Here is a 17,373-nt window from a genome sequence, read left to right on the forward strand (position 1 = left end):
GCTCAACAGCATTACTAATCTTGAAACCTATTTTTGTTTATACTATGCTGGAATAGAGTTCACAGAACGAATAGCTATATATATATATATATATATATATACTTAAAGTTGAAGTTCATTTAAAAACCTAAAAGATTTGGGGCTTTTGAGAAAACATTCCCACCCCCCACTGCTCCGCCCCTGCTTCTAACCTTGCTGTGTTTGTGTTCTTCCCCGTTCAGGTTTCTCTGTGGAAGGTCCATCTCAGGCCAAGATTGAATGTGACGACAAGGGCGATGGATCCTGTGACGTGCGCTACTGGCCCACAGAGGCTGGGGAGTATGCAGTGCATGTGCTCTGCAACAGCGAAGACATCCAGCACTCTCCCTTCATGGCTGAGATTGTCAACGCACCAAACAAAGACTTCTACCCCGACAAGGTATACACACACACACACACACCCACACCCACCCAGGGACACGTGCACCTACATCTTCGTGCAGCTGCAAAACAGACTGATCAGTTATTTCTTTTAATGTTGAAATCATTTTTGTCATAGCCCTTTTAAATTTAGGACTATATTCTGAATGCTCCATGGATGTGTTTATTACAGGTTAAGGCGCATGGTCCAGGCCTTCAAAGCAGTGGTCTGGCTGTTGGAAAGCCCACTGAGTTCACTGTCGATGCCAAGCAAGGAGGAAAAGCTCCTCTGAAGATTGTGGCTCAGGTAGGGCTGTGTTTGTGTTTCAGCATATGACCAGAAATGTCCATTCTCTTATTAGTTCCCGGCGAAGTGGACTGCACAGGGTATTCAGCCATGTTTAGTTAGATTCCAAACCGTAGGGAGCAAAATGCTCTTTTGAAAGGGCCCCGTGAACTGTGTAGGGAAGAACTGAACCACCGTTCATCAGTTCGACGAAAGTTGAGAAGCAAGATTACCCATCAGTCATTGCGCCTTGCTGGAATGACACCGTAGATCTTGTATATTAATCAAATCACTTTTATTCACAAGTTGCATACATTTCAATAGAATAAGTTTGGTAATTGTATTAGTTTTTGTTTCAATATTTTAGTTCAGTACTGTAAAATTTCCAAAGTAGCAGCAACGTATCCAAGGTGTTGATGTTACATTTCATTCAGCTGACGCTTTTATCCAAAGCGACTATCAATAAGTGCATTCATCCATGAAGGTACGAACTCGGAACAGCAAGAATCGAATAGAAGAAGTACAATAGCTTCAAATAAGCCAAACTACAAAGTGCCACATGGAAGTGCAACATGTAAATGCACTGAGTAAGTGATATCTGCGTTGGTGATGTGGCAGGGTGTTCCGAATGGAGGAATTTTGTCAAGGGAAGTTCCCTTAACTGGCATTCCCTGAACAGGGCGTACTATTTATGTACACTGTGGAAAGGGAACGCCGCTCATGTGTAGGATCATCTGAAAAACTGCTGTTTTCATGCCATAAACACCTTGTCTTATTTAACTCTGTGGTTTTCCACATTTGCACAGGATGTTGAAGGTACGCCTGTGGATGTACAGGTTAAGGATAATGGCAACGGCACGTACGCCTGTACTTACACCCCACGTAAACCTGTAAAACACACCGCCATGGTCTCCTGGGGAGGAGTCAACATCCCTGACAGCCCATTCAGGGTGAGTACACAGACACACCTTTTTAGAGAGGGTTTACACAAAGCACATTTCATCACAGAAAAGTCTCCTAAGCTGTCGTGTTTTTGATCCCAGATGAATATCGGAGCAGGCTGTCATCCAAACAAGGTGAAGGTGTCAGGACCTGGGGTGGCCAAGACCGGCCTCAAAGCCTTCGAGCCGACATACTTCACTGTTGACTGCGCAGAGGCTGGACAAGGTAAAGCTAAATAAAACTGCTGCATCTTTTCACACAATAAATCACAGCGCCATGTTTTCTACCACTGCATATAAGCAGACAACTTTTTTTTTCTTCTTTTTTTTAATAGTGTGTTTATTTTAGTTTTCTCCCCTTAACTGAGTTGAACTAGAAGGAGAACTCAGAGAGCACAGACCTCTGCCAAGGCCATGCCCTATCTCACAATGTTTAACAAAATGTGAAAAATAATTTGTGTATCGGTCCCGTGATGTAGTTGAACTAGAAGGGCACTCGGAGTGCACAGACCTCTGCCAAGGCCATGCCCTATCTCGCAATGTTCACAAAAAAAGTGAAAAATAACGTGTATCCGTCCTCTGATACGCTTCGAAATATAATGGGTTCTTACTGGCCCAATGCTACACCCGTTCACCAAGTTGCATTTAAATCGAGCCAATAGTTTTTCCATAAATCTGCAATTAACAGACAATCAAACACACAAACCGAACTGAATACATACGCTGATTGGCTGCATTGAATGGCTGTGGAGCAATAGTGTGTTATAAGGACTTTTGTCTCTGGCCCTCAGGTGACATCAGTATTGGAATCAAGTGTGCCCCGGGAGTGGTGGGACCCGCGGAGGCTGACATTGACTTTGACATCATTAGGAACGACAACGACACATTCACTGTCAAATATACTCCACCTGGAGCGGGAAGCTACACCATCATGGTCCTGTTTGCTGACCAGGTGAGTTTGACTCATGCTTCGTTTGGAGCAGAGCAGGATATGCAGGATGTGTAGGATCCAGGATTGTTAGAATGTTCGTTTGAACACGGTGTTGCTTCTGTTCCTTGTTTAGGCTATTCCAATGACACCCATCAGGATCAAAGTGGATCCTTCTCACGATGCCAGCAAAGTCAAGGCAGAGGGACCAGGACTCAGCCGCAGTGGTAAGAACACCTATGCAGTAGTTGTTCAGTGTGACATTTTTCCATTTTTTGTTAAAGGGTAACCTTTCAACCTTTTCAACCTGGCCCCTATTTTTCAATGTTTTTGTGTCTAACTGACTGATGGGAACAACAATTTTCGAAATTGGTCCAGTATTAAGCAAGACCGCTGCAGTTGGCCTCGGTGAATAAAGCTGCAATGTAACGTTAATGGGCAATTGCGCATCTTCTATTTTATGTCCCCAAAAAATGCTTGTTTTGTCACTGACATGCTCAGATTATTATTCTAAGTGTCTGACAACATTATGGAAAGGGTCCTTACAGAGATAGACCCTTTTGTTAAAGACAAAGGTCCCTTTTGTTTAAACAGAAACCGCTAGCCCACCAGACTCCATTTAAAAAAACAGTAATTTTATCATGGTAAAACAGACTTCATTCAAAGTCGACAGAAACAGAATAAAAGCCGTCTTAGTTTGTCTTTCCACTGTTCCAACAATCCCCGCTCTTGTTTGTTTGAAATAAACCCTTGATTTACCAATTTAAATGTGGAAATTTGCTGGCTCTAAAGACGCTAAAAGTATTGTTTATTTATATGAAGTCTGGTGAGATTGGCGATGGCGATTTTGGAGCTGTTCCTGGTTATACAAAAAGGATTTTACTCTTTAACAAAAAGGTCTATCTCTGTTGGGATTTTCTTTCCATAATGTAATCCGACACTTACTGTATAATAACAATCTGAACCTGTCAGTGGGCGGGAATTGACGATGCACATATGCCCTAGAGGGTTACATTGCAGACCGGTTTCGAAGCTGCCGGTTACAGTACTGGACCAATTTCAAAGATTTTTGTTCACATTAGTCACTTAAACACCAACGCATGGGGAAAAATAGGGTTCAGGTTGAAAAAAAAAACGAAAATACCCTTTAAGCTATGTTGGTGATCACATGAAACAACATAAAAAATACATCTAATAAGTATTTTCCACAGAGAGTTCTCCAGCATTTGTCAATATAAAAGCTATTGGGGTGGCAGTAGCTAAGTCATTAGGGAGTTTGGTTGGCAACCGGAGGGTTGCTGGTTCAAGTCCCCATACGGACCAAAGTATGGTGGTGGACTGGTAGCTGGAGAGGTGCCAGTTCACCTCCTGGGCACTACCAAGGTGCTCTTGAGCAAGGCACCGAACCCCCTACTGCTCGGGGCGCCTTTCCATGGGCAGCCCCCTCACTCTGACATCTCTCCATTGGTGCATGTATAGGTACTGAGCATGTGTGTGTAATTCAGGCCTGTGTGTAATGTGTATAATAATAATAATAATAATAACAACAACAGAGTGAAAACATTGTAATTTCCCTTCTGGGATTAATAAAGTATATATTATTATTATTATTATAAATTGCTGAAGTTTGAGAAATGGAAATATTATGTGGCCAGGTTAGCTCAGTTGGTAGAGCAGGCGCACATATATACAGGTTTACTCCTCAGCAGCGGCTGCGGGTTTGACTCCGACCTGCGGCCCTTTGCTGCATGTCATTCCCCGTCTCTCTCCCCTTTCATGTCTTCAGCTGTCATGTGAAAATAAAGGCCTAAAAATGGCCACAACAATAATCTTAAAAAGAAATGGAAATATTATTACACAGACTCGCTGACTCAGATGAATCCTCGGTCTCTTTCAGGTGTTGAATTGAACAAGCCCACTCATTTCACTGTGAACACTAAAGCAGCAGGAAAGGCAAACCTGGACTGCAACTTCAGCGGCCCAACCAAAGGAGAGGCCGTCAAGGACTTTGAAATCATCAACAACCATGACAACACACACACTGTGAAGTACACACCTGTGCAGCAGGTAAGAAGGGAGAAGCACTCGCACATTACAACATGCAGATGCACATTGTGACCCATAGGCACATCTGGCCTCCGTTAAAGTCTCTCTACGCACAAATATACGGAATAGTTTGACAATTTGGGGGGAAACACTTATTTGCTTTCTTGCCTAGAGTTGGATAAGAAAATCAATACCAGTCTCATGTCTGTGCGCCAAGCATGACTCTAGAGCCAGGAGACAGTTAGCTTAGCTTAGCATAAAGAAGAACCTTATGGAATGCCATTTTATTCAATAAATACAAAAATAAATAAATACATATGCCTGTGAAATGCATCCTGAAATAAATAAATGAGGCAATACATATATAAATAAATGTAAATATAAAAAATATAAATAAGTCAGTATAATTTAATACAATAAATAAATAAATAGGTTGTACTTAAATTTATTTTTAGGGGACTTTTATTTCATAATGTCACATTTATTTATGTCCCTCTCTATTTATATCCATTTCTTCTATTCAAATGAATGGGCGTAGGTTTTGCTGGAGATATAATGGTTTGTGTACAATCCAAACAAATAAAATAATGTGGTAATTATTGTGCTAAAGAGATGTTAAGCTTTATGATTTAGCAAGCTAGCCGTTTTCCCCCTGCTTCCAGTTGTTATGCTAAGCTAAGCTAATCACTTCCTGGCTCTAGTTGCATAATTAAGTAACAGACATGAGAGCGGTATCCAGGGCGCCCGGATAGCTCAGTTGGTAGAGCGGGCGCACATATATAGAGGTTTACTCATCAACGCAGCGGGCCTGGATTCGGCTCCGGCCTGCGGCCCTTTGCTGCATGTCGTTACCCCCCTCTCTCCCCTTTCATGTCTTCAGCTGTCCTGTCAATAAAGGCCTAAAAAATGCCCAAAACAATTATCTTTAAAAAAAAAAAAAAAAAATGAGAGCGTTCCATTATCCATTTTGTAATCTCTAGACTCTTTACAAAAAAGTGAATAAGCTTATTTTCCAAAATGTCAAAACTATTCCTTTAACTGGATTCAGTCATGTACACACACTTTTTATGGTATCCAATGACAATTATCCTAGTTTATAGCTAGTTTATTGTAAATTGCTGGATCTTTAGAAATTTCACAGCTGTAATTTGCTTGTCCAATCAGAAACCGGCTGATGTTGGTCTTTATATAACGTTATTATTATTATTGTTATTATTATTATTATTCTGTCCCCCCCTTTCCTACATAATGATTTGTGTGAACACATCTGCGTCACTCCTTCCTTTCTTGCCCCAGGGTCCCCTGGGAGTTGCTGTGACCTACGGTGGAGATCACGTTCCCAAGAGCCCCTTCAACGTTGCCGTGGCGCCCACACTGGACCTCAGCAAGATCAACGTCACAGGCCTGGGAGACAGTGCGTACTCTCCAACATTGATCTTATACCTCTGCACCTATTGATTTCAATCCTTGTGTGTGTGTGTATATATGTGTGTATATATATATAACCTCCGTACATAACCAGAGCTGTTTATAGCATTTCTGCCAGGAAAATAAACAGAGGAGAAATGATGCATGATAGATACAAAGTAATTGTGAGATATTAAGATAAAATGATGAGTTTGTAAATTAAAATTTACTTAATTGAAATTGTACAATACTTAGAATTATGAGATAATAGGTTATTATTTTTGAGAAAGTGTCTCATAATTCTGGTACAAGTGTTACTGGTTAACTTTTATAATTTATACTTCATGATTTTGACTTACATCATTAAAATAAATGATCTCTCCGAATGTTGACTCACTAGTAAAGAGTTTGACCTGGTGTTTCAAAGTTTTCATTTGGTAAATGTGTCTAACATGAATATTTTTAATAATGTCTTTTGCCCATTTGAAAAAAAGTACAGTATCAACCATAAAATGGAATATGTGGAATAGTCATTTTCCAACCGGATGTCAGTCTGTTTACAGATCTACAGTGCTCTTTTTGCTCTGTGTGTCATTGTAGAGATGACTGTAGGCAAAGACCAGGAAGTGACCGTCAAATCAAAGGGTGCCGGTGGTCAGGGGAAGGTCGCCGCCAAAGTGACCTCGCCATCAGGGAAGCCAGTGGTCAGCAAGGTGTGGCACATGATTTGCATTCTTTTTTTTTTTCTCCAAAAAAGTCTTTTGAAGCTTAGTGTCCACATTGAAACCATATGTGGTCTTCTCAAAAGTTCCTTATTTTTATAATGTATTTAAAGCTATAGTGCGCAACTGTTCTATATAAATGGACGTCTGTTACATTCAAGTCATTGCCAAATGAGTTGCTACAAAGCTAATTAAGACTATCAGCTCCACACAACTCTCTCTCTGTTTCTCAGTTTGGCTATGTTGAGGTGTCGTCCGGCAACTTTAGCACAGAAGCATGAGTGAAGATAATGACCTCTTCTGAAGAGTCCATGTTTTTTTAATCCTCCGTGTCCTCCTTGGCTACAATCAACTGCTTGAAGGAGGGGTGGGGGTGGTGTTCGATCACGGAAGGCTTGTATCATGTGGACGCATCAACAGTGTTGTCATTACTTAGAATTCCTCATGGGGGAGACATAAACTACGCACTATAGCTTTAAGTTATAAATGACTGACATTGGGCGCCTGGGTAGCTCACCTTGTAGAGCAGGCGCCCATATAGAGAGGTTTAATCCTCGACGCAGCGGACGCTGGTTCGACTCCGACCTGCGGCCTTTTGCTAAATGTCGTTCCCCCTCTCTCTCCCCTTTCATGCCTTCAGCTGTCATATATTAATAAAGGCCTACAATGCCCCCCCAAAAATATTTAAAAATAAATGTCTTACATTTTGAGCAAAATCTTGCAACTCTAAGACATGCTGTTAGGATGTGGTTGTATTATTAGTAAAGTCCTGTTCCTATTCCCTGTCCCAGGTGGAGCCAGGGCTGAGCCCAGAGACCAGTCAGGTGAAGTTCATCCCCCGCGAGGCGGGGCCATACCAGGTTGAACTGACCTATGATGGAGCACCGATCCCTGGATCACCCTTCAGCCCCACAGCTTACCCTGTCTCAGATCCTTCCAAGGTTAGTCACAGTTACTGACAGACGCTATTGTTACACATTTATAGAATAAACTATGAGTAATAAAGGTGTAATATTTTCCTTTGCAATACTGTATCGATACACGTGCGCCTACTATCAACCTTAGTTTAGTTTATTTGCACAAAGATATGACATATATAACAAGCAATCACAGTGCAGGAGAGGAAATAAGCCTTTAAGGCAATATGTTTAAAATCGCAATACTATCGTATCGTGGGGCCTTTGGTGATTCCCATCCCTAATTAAAAATATGTATAACATGTAAATTAAATTTCAAAGTAATTTTTGTTTGTGACACACATGTAGTCATCAATCATGTATCTCTCTCCTCTCAGGTACGCTGCTCTGGCCCAGGCTTGGAGCGCGCCAAGGTGGGGGAGAAAGGGGAGTTCATTGTGGACTGTACCAACGCCGGCCCGGCTGAGCTGACCATCGAGATCATCTCCGACAGCGGCACCGAGGCCGAGGTTCACATCCAGGACAATGGAGACGGCACCTACACCATCACCTACATCCCTCTCTACCCCGGCTCGTACACTCTCACCATCCGCTACGGTGGCCAGGATGTGCCCAACTTCCCCGCTCGGCTCACCGTGGAGCCTGCGGTCGACGCCAGTGGAGTCCGTGTGTTCGGAAAAGGAGTGGAGGGCAAAGGTAAAAAAAAAAAAAAAAACTGCTGCAGAAGATGTGGTTTTATCTTAATAAATCAATATATTATATATTGATATTATATCGTGATATGAGACTAGATATCGTCTTAGATTTTGGATATCGTAATATGGCATAAGTGTTGTCTTTTCCTGGTTTTAAAGGCTGCATTACAGTAAAGTCATGTCATTTTCTGAACTTACCAGACTGTTGTAACTATTATTTGCCTTTACCCACTTAGTCATTATATCCACATTACTGATGATTATTTATCAAAACTCTCATTGTGTAAATATTTTGGGAAAGCACCAATAGTCAACACTACAATATCGTAGTGGTATCGATATCGAGGTATTTGGTCAAAAATATCGTGGTATTTGATTTTCTCCATATCGCCCAGCCCTAGTGTATTTATTTATTTATTTTTATTTTTTTTTGCATTTATCCTTCATGTATGCTGTAAATACATTTTGTTTGCATTGTGTTAAATACCTATGTGCTCTTTTTATATATTCATCCTGTTCCCTTTGTTTATCCTATTGCCAGATGTGACACACATTGAAATACAGTTTCTTTGTCAATGTTACTGTGAAAACAGTGTTTCTGCTTTCACTATTCATTCAATTAAAGCCAGGGCTGCTGCGCCACAGCAATCTCTGACCTCATATTCCCCTCTGTAAAGATGATTCCAATGAGTTCCACAGGTTTTAAATTTGGTAAAAGAAAAACAAAGAGCACTGGCATTGGTACTCCGCATCAGAAGTATCTGAGTCGGATCGGTGCATCCCTAAATGTGATCCAAGTGTGTGCAGACCTGCAAACATTTCACCAACATTCTGTATGTTCCCCTGTCCTGTGTTTTTAGGTGTTTTCCGTGAGGCGACCACAGACTTCACTGTGGATGCTCGTGCTCTCACACAGACCGGAGGTGACCACATCAAAACAGTCATCAGCAACCCATCTGGCAGCCGTACGGACGCACTGATCACCGATCTTGGAGATGGAACCTACAACGTAGAGTACACTCCCTATGAGGAGGGTGAGTTCAAACGGAACAATTTGTGCAGAAATGTGTAGGTTTGCTGTTCTCCGATACATAAGTTTGAAGCGGTCCTGATTTTGTGTGTATGCCTCAGGCCCACATAGTGTGGAGGTTTGCTATGATGGCTCTCCAGCGCCTAAGAGTCCATTCCGTGTTGCCGTCACCGAAGGCTGTGATCCAGCTCGCGTTCGTGTGCACGGTCCCGGCCTGAAATGTGGCATCACCAACAAGCCCAACAAGTTCACAGTGGAAACTCGGTAAGCGAGGCAAAAACATTCACGGTGAAAAAACACAAATGTCACTGTGTGTTTCCGGGAGTCTTTTTGTTGTTGTTGTTGTGGTGATAAACAGTTTTTATTTTTTTAACCACCTACAAAACATCGCAGCATGAACATACCCCCGCCCCCTTTGTCATCACCTCTCATCCAGACAAAAATCAAGAAAACATGACACAGTAACTATACGATATTCAATCAAGACCATTCAACAAAATAGACAATAAACCAAATAAACATAATTATGTATAAATGACAACACCATTAGCCCATCTTACACGTCTCGTCCCAGCACAAAGCTTCTTAGGAGCCCTCCAGAAAGTTCAGGTTCTTTCCCCATTTTCTAGTCTAGATAGACATCCAATCTGGCATGCTGTATATGTGACATTTTTTTCAAACGCCACCACCCTAGCCATCTCACGAGCCCACTCCTGGATTGATGGCACCCCTTCATTCTTTCCCGGTTGTATTTTATAACGCCCATTGTCTTCCTTCTGCAGAGGAGCAGGTACTGGTGGTCTTGGTCTGGCAATGGAGGGTCCATCAGAGGCCAAAATGTCCTGCACTGATAACAAGGATGGCAGCTGCAGTGTGGAGTACATCCCATACGAGCCCGGCAAATACAACCTCAATGTCACCTATGGAGGACAGCCCATCACAGGTACTGAATTGTTGAGTACTGAGTCTAATCAGTGTTAAAAAAAAACACTTCAATATTGTTGTCATCTTGTTTAACATATTTAGGAATTTAAATATGAGTTAAGCACTGATCTGGTTGCATCCAAATAAGAGTTGTTCCGATACCAGTATCTCCGATACCTCCGATGCTGCCTAAAATGGTGGTATCGTATCGCCGGGTACGCAAGTCTATGCGATCCGATATGTTGACGTTCAGAATGACATCACACCAGTAGTAAATACCTGTTATTGTGTGGGGACCAATGTGTAGTCTGTCATGTACTTTGGCCGAATCAAGGCAAGAATTTCTGACTCCAGACAGGCGCCAAGAGAGAACCGGAAACAAGAGAGGAAAAGGTGGAGGGTGTTCCATATGATAATGTTTTAGAAACGTCTCTGTCTCTGCTTGCTTAACAGCTAGGGCACCTTAGAATACTTGTTGCTAACTTTTCTGAGGTTTTGTCTGTGCAGGCAGTCCGTTCTCTGTGCCAGTCAGTGACACAGTGGACAGTACCAAGGTGAAGTGCCAGGGTCCAGGCCTGGGTACCAATGTCAGAGCCAACATTCCTCAGGCATTCACAGTGGACGCCTCCAAAGCTGGAGTGGCCCCACTGCAGGTCCGCGTACAGGGACCCAAAGGTAAGCGTGTGTTCTAATATTTCTGCGTATCTCTATGCACGATTTAAAGCTTGGATTTTCTGACATACAAAAAAAGAATCCTAACTAAGAATTTAAACACTATTATTATACGTATTTTAACTTCTTAAACTGCTTTTAATTTTAGTGCACCTGACCCGTGGTATAAAATACAACACTTTCTTGTGCCTTTTGGACATTTTAGTAATCAGATTTTTGGACCTCCAAACTTCTAGTTGTAATTGCTTTACATAGTTGTATTTCTTTTACATCCTAGTTGTCCTAATTTGTTTTTTACAATTCGGAAAGTTTTAGTGTCTTTCTATGTTCTTGTGATGGTTTCGCTTCCTTTTCTGTGTTTTTGATTTTTTTTCTTGTTTTCGTTTCTCCTTTCTTTGATTTTGTAACTGACTCAATGTCAATGTAAATACAGGGTTGCACGTCAATGAGCTCTCAAGTATATAAAGGTAAATAAATGAATAAAGGTTGAATGAATCTTTGGGTGTGTGTGTGTGTGTGTGTGTGTGTGTGTGTGTGTGTGTGTGTGTGTGTCTAGGTGTGGTGGAGCCTGTGGAAGTGGTGGATAACGGTGATCAGACCCACACCGTCAACTACGTTCCCACCAGAGAGGGACCCTATTCCATTAATGTATTATATGCTGACGAGGAGATCCCACGCAGGTAACACACAATCGCACTTATCCGGATTTTCCACCGGGCGCGTCTGTGCTGCGTTCCGGTTTTGTTCCGTCCTCCGCCACACGCCATACCACACCGGGAGTATCTCAGAAGTGGAGCGTCTTGCTGCCCGACTCGCAGATTTTCTTGTCTCTACAACTAATACTTGAAAGAACAATCACGTGTTTATTAAGCTAGTATCTAGTGTAGGTCTCCACTGAATGAAGCCGTAGCTTGACGCTCTCCTAAAGCTCCTCGTCTTAATCCACATCAAAAAATCCACAGGACCACTCGATAAAAGTTTAACTATTTGTGGCCGGGTTGGTCAGTGGGTAGAGCAGGCGCACATATACTGAGCGGTTTATGCCTCGACGCAGAGTTCCAGGGTTCGAATCCGAATCTCTCCCCTTTCTCACCTAGCTGTCCTGTCACAAAAGTAAAGGCGGAAAAGCCCCAAAAACAAAAAGTTTAACTATTTACTTTTACACAAGAAAAATAGTAAAGTACAATATCACGCACAGATTCTAATGTATGTTCAATTAGTCTCGCATTGCAAGACCTTCCTCCACAGCGCTGCGGAGGGGGGGGGCTGGCTAGTCCACACAACAGCAAAATAGCCTCGGGAAGGAACTTGTTTTGGTGGAACATGTGTACGTTCAAAGGTAGTTTTAGTCGTGCAACAGAAAACTCAGACTGGACAGATAGTCTAGCTAGCTGTCTGGATTTACCCTGCAGAGATCTGAGGAGCAGTTAACCATAGTCCTCACAAATCCACCAGAGTTTAGAACGCCAACACAAAGAAAGAGGAAGGTAACGGAAATCCGGTCGAAAAAAAGGACATACGGCAGAACTTCCGGCGGCAACGGGGCAATCCCAGAAGTGGAAGAAGGTCGTGGATATAGACTGATGTTCAATCAACATTTTGTGACAGCTGAGTATTTGTCCCTCTCCTCTCTCCCTCTGTCAGCCCCTACAAGGTGAAGGTGCTCCCCACCCACGATGCCAGTAAGGTGCGTGCCAGCGGGCCCGGCCTTAACACCACCGGGGTGCCCGCCTCTCTGCCCGTCGAGTTCACCATTGACGCCAAAGATGCAGGCGAAGGATTGCTGGCAGTGCAGATCACTGTGAGTCCTCGCATGCGATTGACTATTTAAGAAACTATTCATGAATTGATCTTTTTCAGCGGTGGAATGTAACTAAGTACATTTACTCAAGTACTGTACTTAAGTATAAATTTGAGGTACCTGTACTCTACTTGAGTCTCTTCTTTTCATGCCACTTTCTACTTCTACTTCTAAAGAAATATTGTACTTTTTACTCCACTACATTAATCTTTAGGCAGCTTTAGGTCCTTTACACATTAAGATTTTTGCACACAAAACACACGTAGTTTATAAAATATGTTTTATTATAAATTAAACTATCCAACAACATAACAGCCTACAAGTGCAGCTGAAATATATATATATATATAATGGTTCAATGTTCCGATTTTTTAGATATGTTTTCCTCCAAGATTTTCAAAAGTGGAAATGTACCTTTTCTGTTAGAATGTCCCACATAATAAAAACACATTATTCTTATAACTGTTTTTAAACTTTGGCCACTTCCACCCCTGCAGGACCCAGAGGGGAAGCCTAAGAAGGCCAATATCCGTGACAACCATGACGGGACTTATCTGGTGTCCTATGTGCCGGACATGACTGGCAGATACACCATCCTCATTAAGTACGGAGGGGACGAGATCCCATACTCACCCTACCGTATCAGAGCCCTTCCCACTGGAGACGCCAGCAAGTGCACTGTCACAGGTATGTACAGCACGGTTAGACCACTGCTCATATATTTGTTTTCATATGTTTGAAGAATGGACTTAAAGGACACAAGTCCTTTAACCTTGGAGAGGTAGCAATACTCAGATTTTTATATAATGATTTAGACTTCAAATCCGTTGTATTGTTGGTCAAATTTCTCTCCTGCATGATAATGAATTTTACTGTTACACACAAAACCCCTGGACCAGATTTTCACCAGGATTTTATGTTCTCACACATCCAAATGTTGTTGCAAGAGGACTTTGTTTACTGTAAATTGGGGTGAACAGCAGCAGGAAGCCACCGCTCTGAAGATTGGTTCCTATTTTGTGATAGAAAACACAAACGAGCTGCACAGTGTGTGTGTTCTTTATTTTTCGTATTAGGAAATGCACTCGCTTTATTGCAGAGAGTTACATGAAGAAGATTGATACCACTCTTATATCTGTCTATTAAATATGAAGCTGGAGCCAGGGGAAGCTATGCTTAGCATAAAGACTGGAAGCAAAGGGAAGACATGTTATTATGAATCCCACTACTTTTTCTTGGCAAGATGTGCCCTGCGTAGGGACAGGATAACCCATTGGTCAGGGGATAGGACTCCGAACACGCGGGCATGGGTGCCTGATCAATCCTAGCGCTTGAATGCTGTCTTGCCCATAGACTGTAAAAATAATGGATGGCGCTTCCGGGTTTGAAAAGTGAAGCCAAAGCAGAAGTGCCTTAAAGCTGCATTCTATGAGGAATGATTAATGGCGCCAGTACCCAGAGGTCCCTGTTTATCGTCTATAAATCTCCACTGGATGACTCGCTTCAGAAGGGTTACAAATTGGCAATTGGCGCCATTGAAACCATAAACACTGGCTTGGCCGCGTCATCCTCCTCAGCGCCGCCCTCTCGTCAAAAATTGTCACACGCGGTTGCAAAAAAAACAAGTTGGCGACGGGAAATCACTGCTGCTACGTCCACTATTTTTACAGTATGTGGTCTTGCCAACAAAAGTAGTGGGATTCATAATAACGCAAGGGGACACGGAGCCGGGCTGTTTCTCTGTTTGCATTTCCAGTCGATATGCTATGCTAAGCTAAGCTAAGCGGCCGCTGGCTCTAGCTTCACACTAAGCGTCAGACATGAGACTGGTATCTGTGAGAGTGCGAAAGAGGATCAATCAGTCGTGAAAAGTTTTGACTTTCATCTCTCAGTGTACCTGCTGCTCATATCTCATTTTTTTCATGCATTGTTATGTTGTGTTCCTCACGCTGTGCTCCTCAGTTACACTTCCCCCTCACCTAAGTTCCTTGCTGTACACACACACACACACACACACACACACACACACACACACACACACACACACACACACACACACACACACACGCGCACACACACCCTCCCTGCTTCACACTCCACCGTCACCGTTTGTTTTAAAGTGTTTGGAGCACAGTGATTGCCTCCCACCACCCTCACCCCCACCTGACTGTCTTTTTATTTGTCACTTTTTTTTTTTCTCTCGCTCCCCTGCTTCTCACCGTTCCTATTATCAGTCTCAATCGGCGGTCACGGTTTAGGTAAGCCTTCTGAACGACTTTGTAATGTAGAGGAACTACTCTTCCTTTTCTTTCTTCCTCTGTTCTGTCAGCATGGAGGATGGTGGCACCAGCTTTCTACATGATACCCCATTTTCTCTCTCTCTCTCTCTCTCTCTCTCTCTCTCTCTGTTTCTACTCTATTACATATTTCTCTCTCCCATGCCTTCTCTTCCTCTCATCTCGTTTTCCACTTCCTTTGTCAAAACGTTTGTCTTCGTTTCCCTCTCATTTTTTTTGTTGGACGGACTAATGGACTAACGGAGTAGGTAGGATGGCATGGTGGAATGGCTAATCTAGCTTTCAGTTCTACATGGAAAACTGTATGACAATAACATATGAGTCAATAGTAACAACATAGTGTAGACGGATATAACATGACTAGATCTCATCCAGCTTTATCCCTGTCTCGTAATTGTGGAATGTGCATGCTGAATGTTGTGCATTGAGTGTGTGTGTGTGGGTGGGTGTGCGTGTGTGTGTTTGAGGAAGTGTGTGCCTGTTTGTGTTCTGTAAGATATTTTATTAGAAATTCATCTCACCACTGACCCTTTCTTCTCCGTTGTTAAGGCGCAGGTGTTGGCCCAACTATCCAGATTGGTGAACAGACAGTCATCACAGTGGACGCCAAGGCGGCTGGGAAAGGCAAGGTGACCTGCAGCGTGTGCACGCCCGAGGGGGCGGAGCTCGACGTGGACGTCGTTGAGAATGAGGACGGCACATTTGACATCTTCTACACGGCGCCGCAGCCTGGCGAGTATGTCATCTGCGTCCGTTTCGGAGGGGAGCACATCCCTAACAGTCCCTTCCAAGTCACGGTGAGTGACGTGCATTTTCACTTTTATCTACACGGGGCAGGTTGGTTGAGCATACAGGCTCTTTTGCTGCACTGCCCTGTTGACAGACAGATTAGTGGAACAACAAAAAACTAAATAACGAGCAGAGTCAAAGAAAAACTGAAAAACTGATCAGATCATGCTGCAGGCAGGACAACTTGGATAAGATGGACTTTATTAATCCCACATTGGGGAAATTCCCTTGTTACAGCAGCTCAAAAGAAACATTCACACACATCAGAATAACACAAATACACATTAAATAGACATAGGAAAAATATACAAAACGTATAAGAAATAGAAAAAATTGAATAAGAGATAATAATAGTAGTAGTAGTAAAATGTACACTGTAAACACTCATATTGTAAACAGACAGGTAAAAAAATATATAAATATACAGATGAGTAAGGTGCAGATGAATAGAAATGACATATTGCACAGTAGGAGGTGACACGGAGTAATAAATAAATAAATATGCATAGGGCAGAGTATTGTCAAGTGATGACTTTTGTTGCAGAATCAGCTAGCTGTGCTACATTATAATGTATTAAAGAGTGTGACTGCTGCTGGATATACTAGAATAACAAACAGAGCAACCAATAACCAATACACACTTGCTCTCGGTTTGTGTTTAGTGTAAAAAGTGCATGGACCAAAGCAGGGTTTTCCCTACCATTTATAAGGCTCTGGCGCAGCACCCTAAGGCCATTTGGTGCTCCAACTAAGCTGAATGAATGTAACCAAATGACTTTTCTCAGATCTAATGATTGTAGTTAGTTCCCAGTGGACTTCTTTAGCAAGTTTTTTCTTTAAGCTTTTTGAGTGTTTTTATTTATTTATTATCTGCTCTAGCTTTTCCAATGTTTTAGACACAGTTATGGTGGTAATAGTAATGGTCCAAAATTATGTGAAATTGTATTTATTTTTTTAATCGAAAAACATAACTTCTTTTTTTTTAAATCTTTTAGGGCAGACCCTTAATAAATATGTGTACCTAATAGTGCGTTCCATTTAACTCGGAAGCCGAAGCTGGGAATGATGTCACACCCGAGATGAATGCGTTCCATTTACAAGTCGGATTTTCATTGTTTTCATTAGCTCTAGCCGGGTTAGCCATTGTTAGCAGTTAGCATGCCAGTTGATAACAACGCATTACGCTGTTTGTTTGTTTTTTTGTGCATACAAACAGCGTGACAACATGTCCACAGTTAGAAGACGGACAGCAACTGCTGTACGACTGATTTAGTGAGACACAAATAACACAGAAGTGCTTATAACTGTATGTTACTACAGCTTTCACAACTGTTGATGCATGGAGCAGCCATGTTGGATATTTAGCTCGGTGTATTCGGTGGTTGCCCAAATTCCGAGCTTGGAAATCCGAGGTCAGGGTGGCGTGTTTCTGACTTTGACCTCAGAAAATCCAACTTCTGAGTACCTATGGAACGCACTATGAAAACGCTGCAAAGTTCCTTGACGCCGTTTCTCCCCA

The 17,373-nt window shown here is 42.4% G+C and overlaps 1 protein-coding gene across 4 annotated transcripts in view; it reads left to right on the plus strand.

The window, feature by feature from the left end:
• Positions 1–17,373, plus strand: part of flna (filamin A, alpha (actin binding protein 280)) — a 72,447-nt gene that overhangs the window by 37,206 nt on the left and 17,868 nt on the right. For 2 of the 4 annotated variants that reach the window (XM_078254217.1, XM_078254214.1), the window contains exons 13-32: positions 222–418; positions 593–706; positions 1,492–1,635; positions 1,729–1,852; positions 2,418–2,578; positions 2,691–2,781; positions 4,452–4,621; positions 5,897–6,014; positions 6,608–6,720; positions 7,521–7,670; positions 8,024–8,342; positions 9,202–9,375; positions 9,473–9,635; positions 10,154–10,314; positions 10,803–10,970; positions 11,524–11,647; positions 12,612–12,768; positions 13,266–13,455; positions 15,003–15,026; positions 15,615–15,862. In XM_078254217.1, the coding sequence (XP_078110343.1) occupies positions 222–418; positions 593–706; positions 1,492–1,635; positions 1,729–1,852; positions 2,418–2,578; positions 2,691–2,781; positions 4,452–4,621; positions 5,897–6,014; positions 6,608–6,720; positions 7,521–7,670; positions 8,024–8,342; positions 9,202–9,375; positions 9,473–9,635; positions 10,154–10,314; positions 10,803–10,970; positions 11,524–11,647; positions 12,612–12,768; positions 13,266–13,455; positions 15,003–15,026; positions 15,615–15,862 (3,110 nt within the window). The remainder of the gene's footprint in view (positions 1–221; positions 419–592; positions 707–1,491; positions 1,636–1,728; positions 1,853–2,417; positions 2,579–2,690; positions 2,782–4,451; positions 4,622–5,896; positions 6,015–6,607; positions 6,721–7,520; positions 7,671–8,023; positions 8,343–9,201; positions 9,376–9,472; positions 9,636–10,153; positions 10,315–10,802; positions 10,971–11,523; positions 11,648–12,611; positions 12,769–13,265; positions 13,456–15,002; positions 15,027–15,614; positions 15,863–17,373) is intronic. The other 2 variants (XM_078254218.1, XM_078254216.1) reach the window with 1 other exon arrangement.

The sequence above is a fragment of the Sander vitreus genome, chromosome 7 (assembly GCF_031162955.1).
Source record: "Sander vitreus isolate 19-12246 chromosome 7, sanVit1, whole genome shotgun sequence".
Lineage (NCBI taxonomy): Eukaryota > Metazoa > Chordata > Actinopteri > Perciformes > Percidae > Sander > Sander vitreus.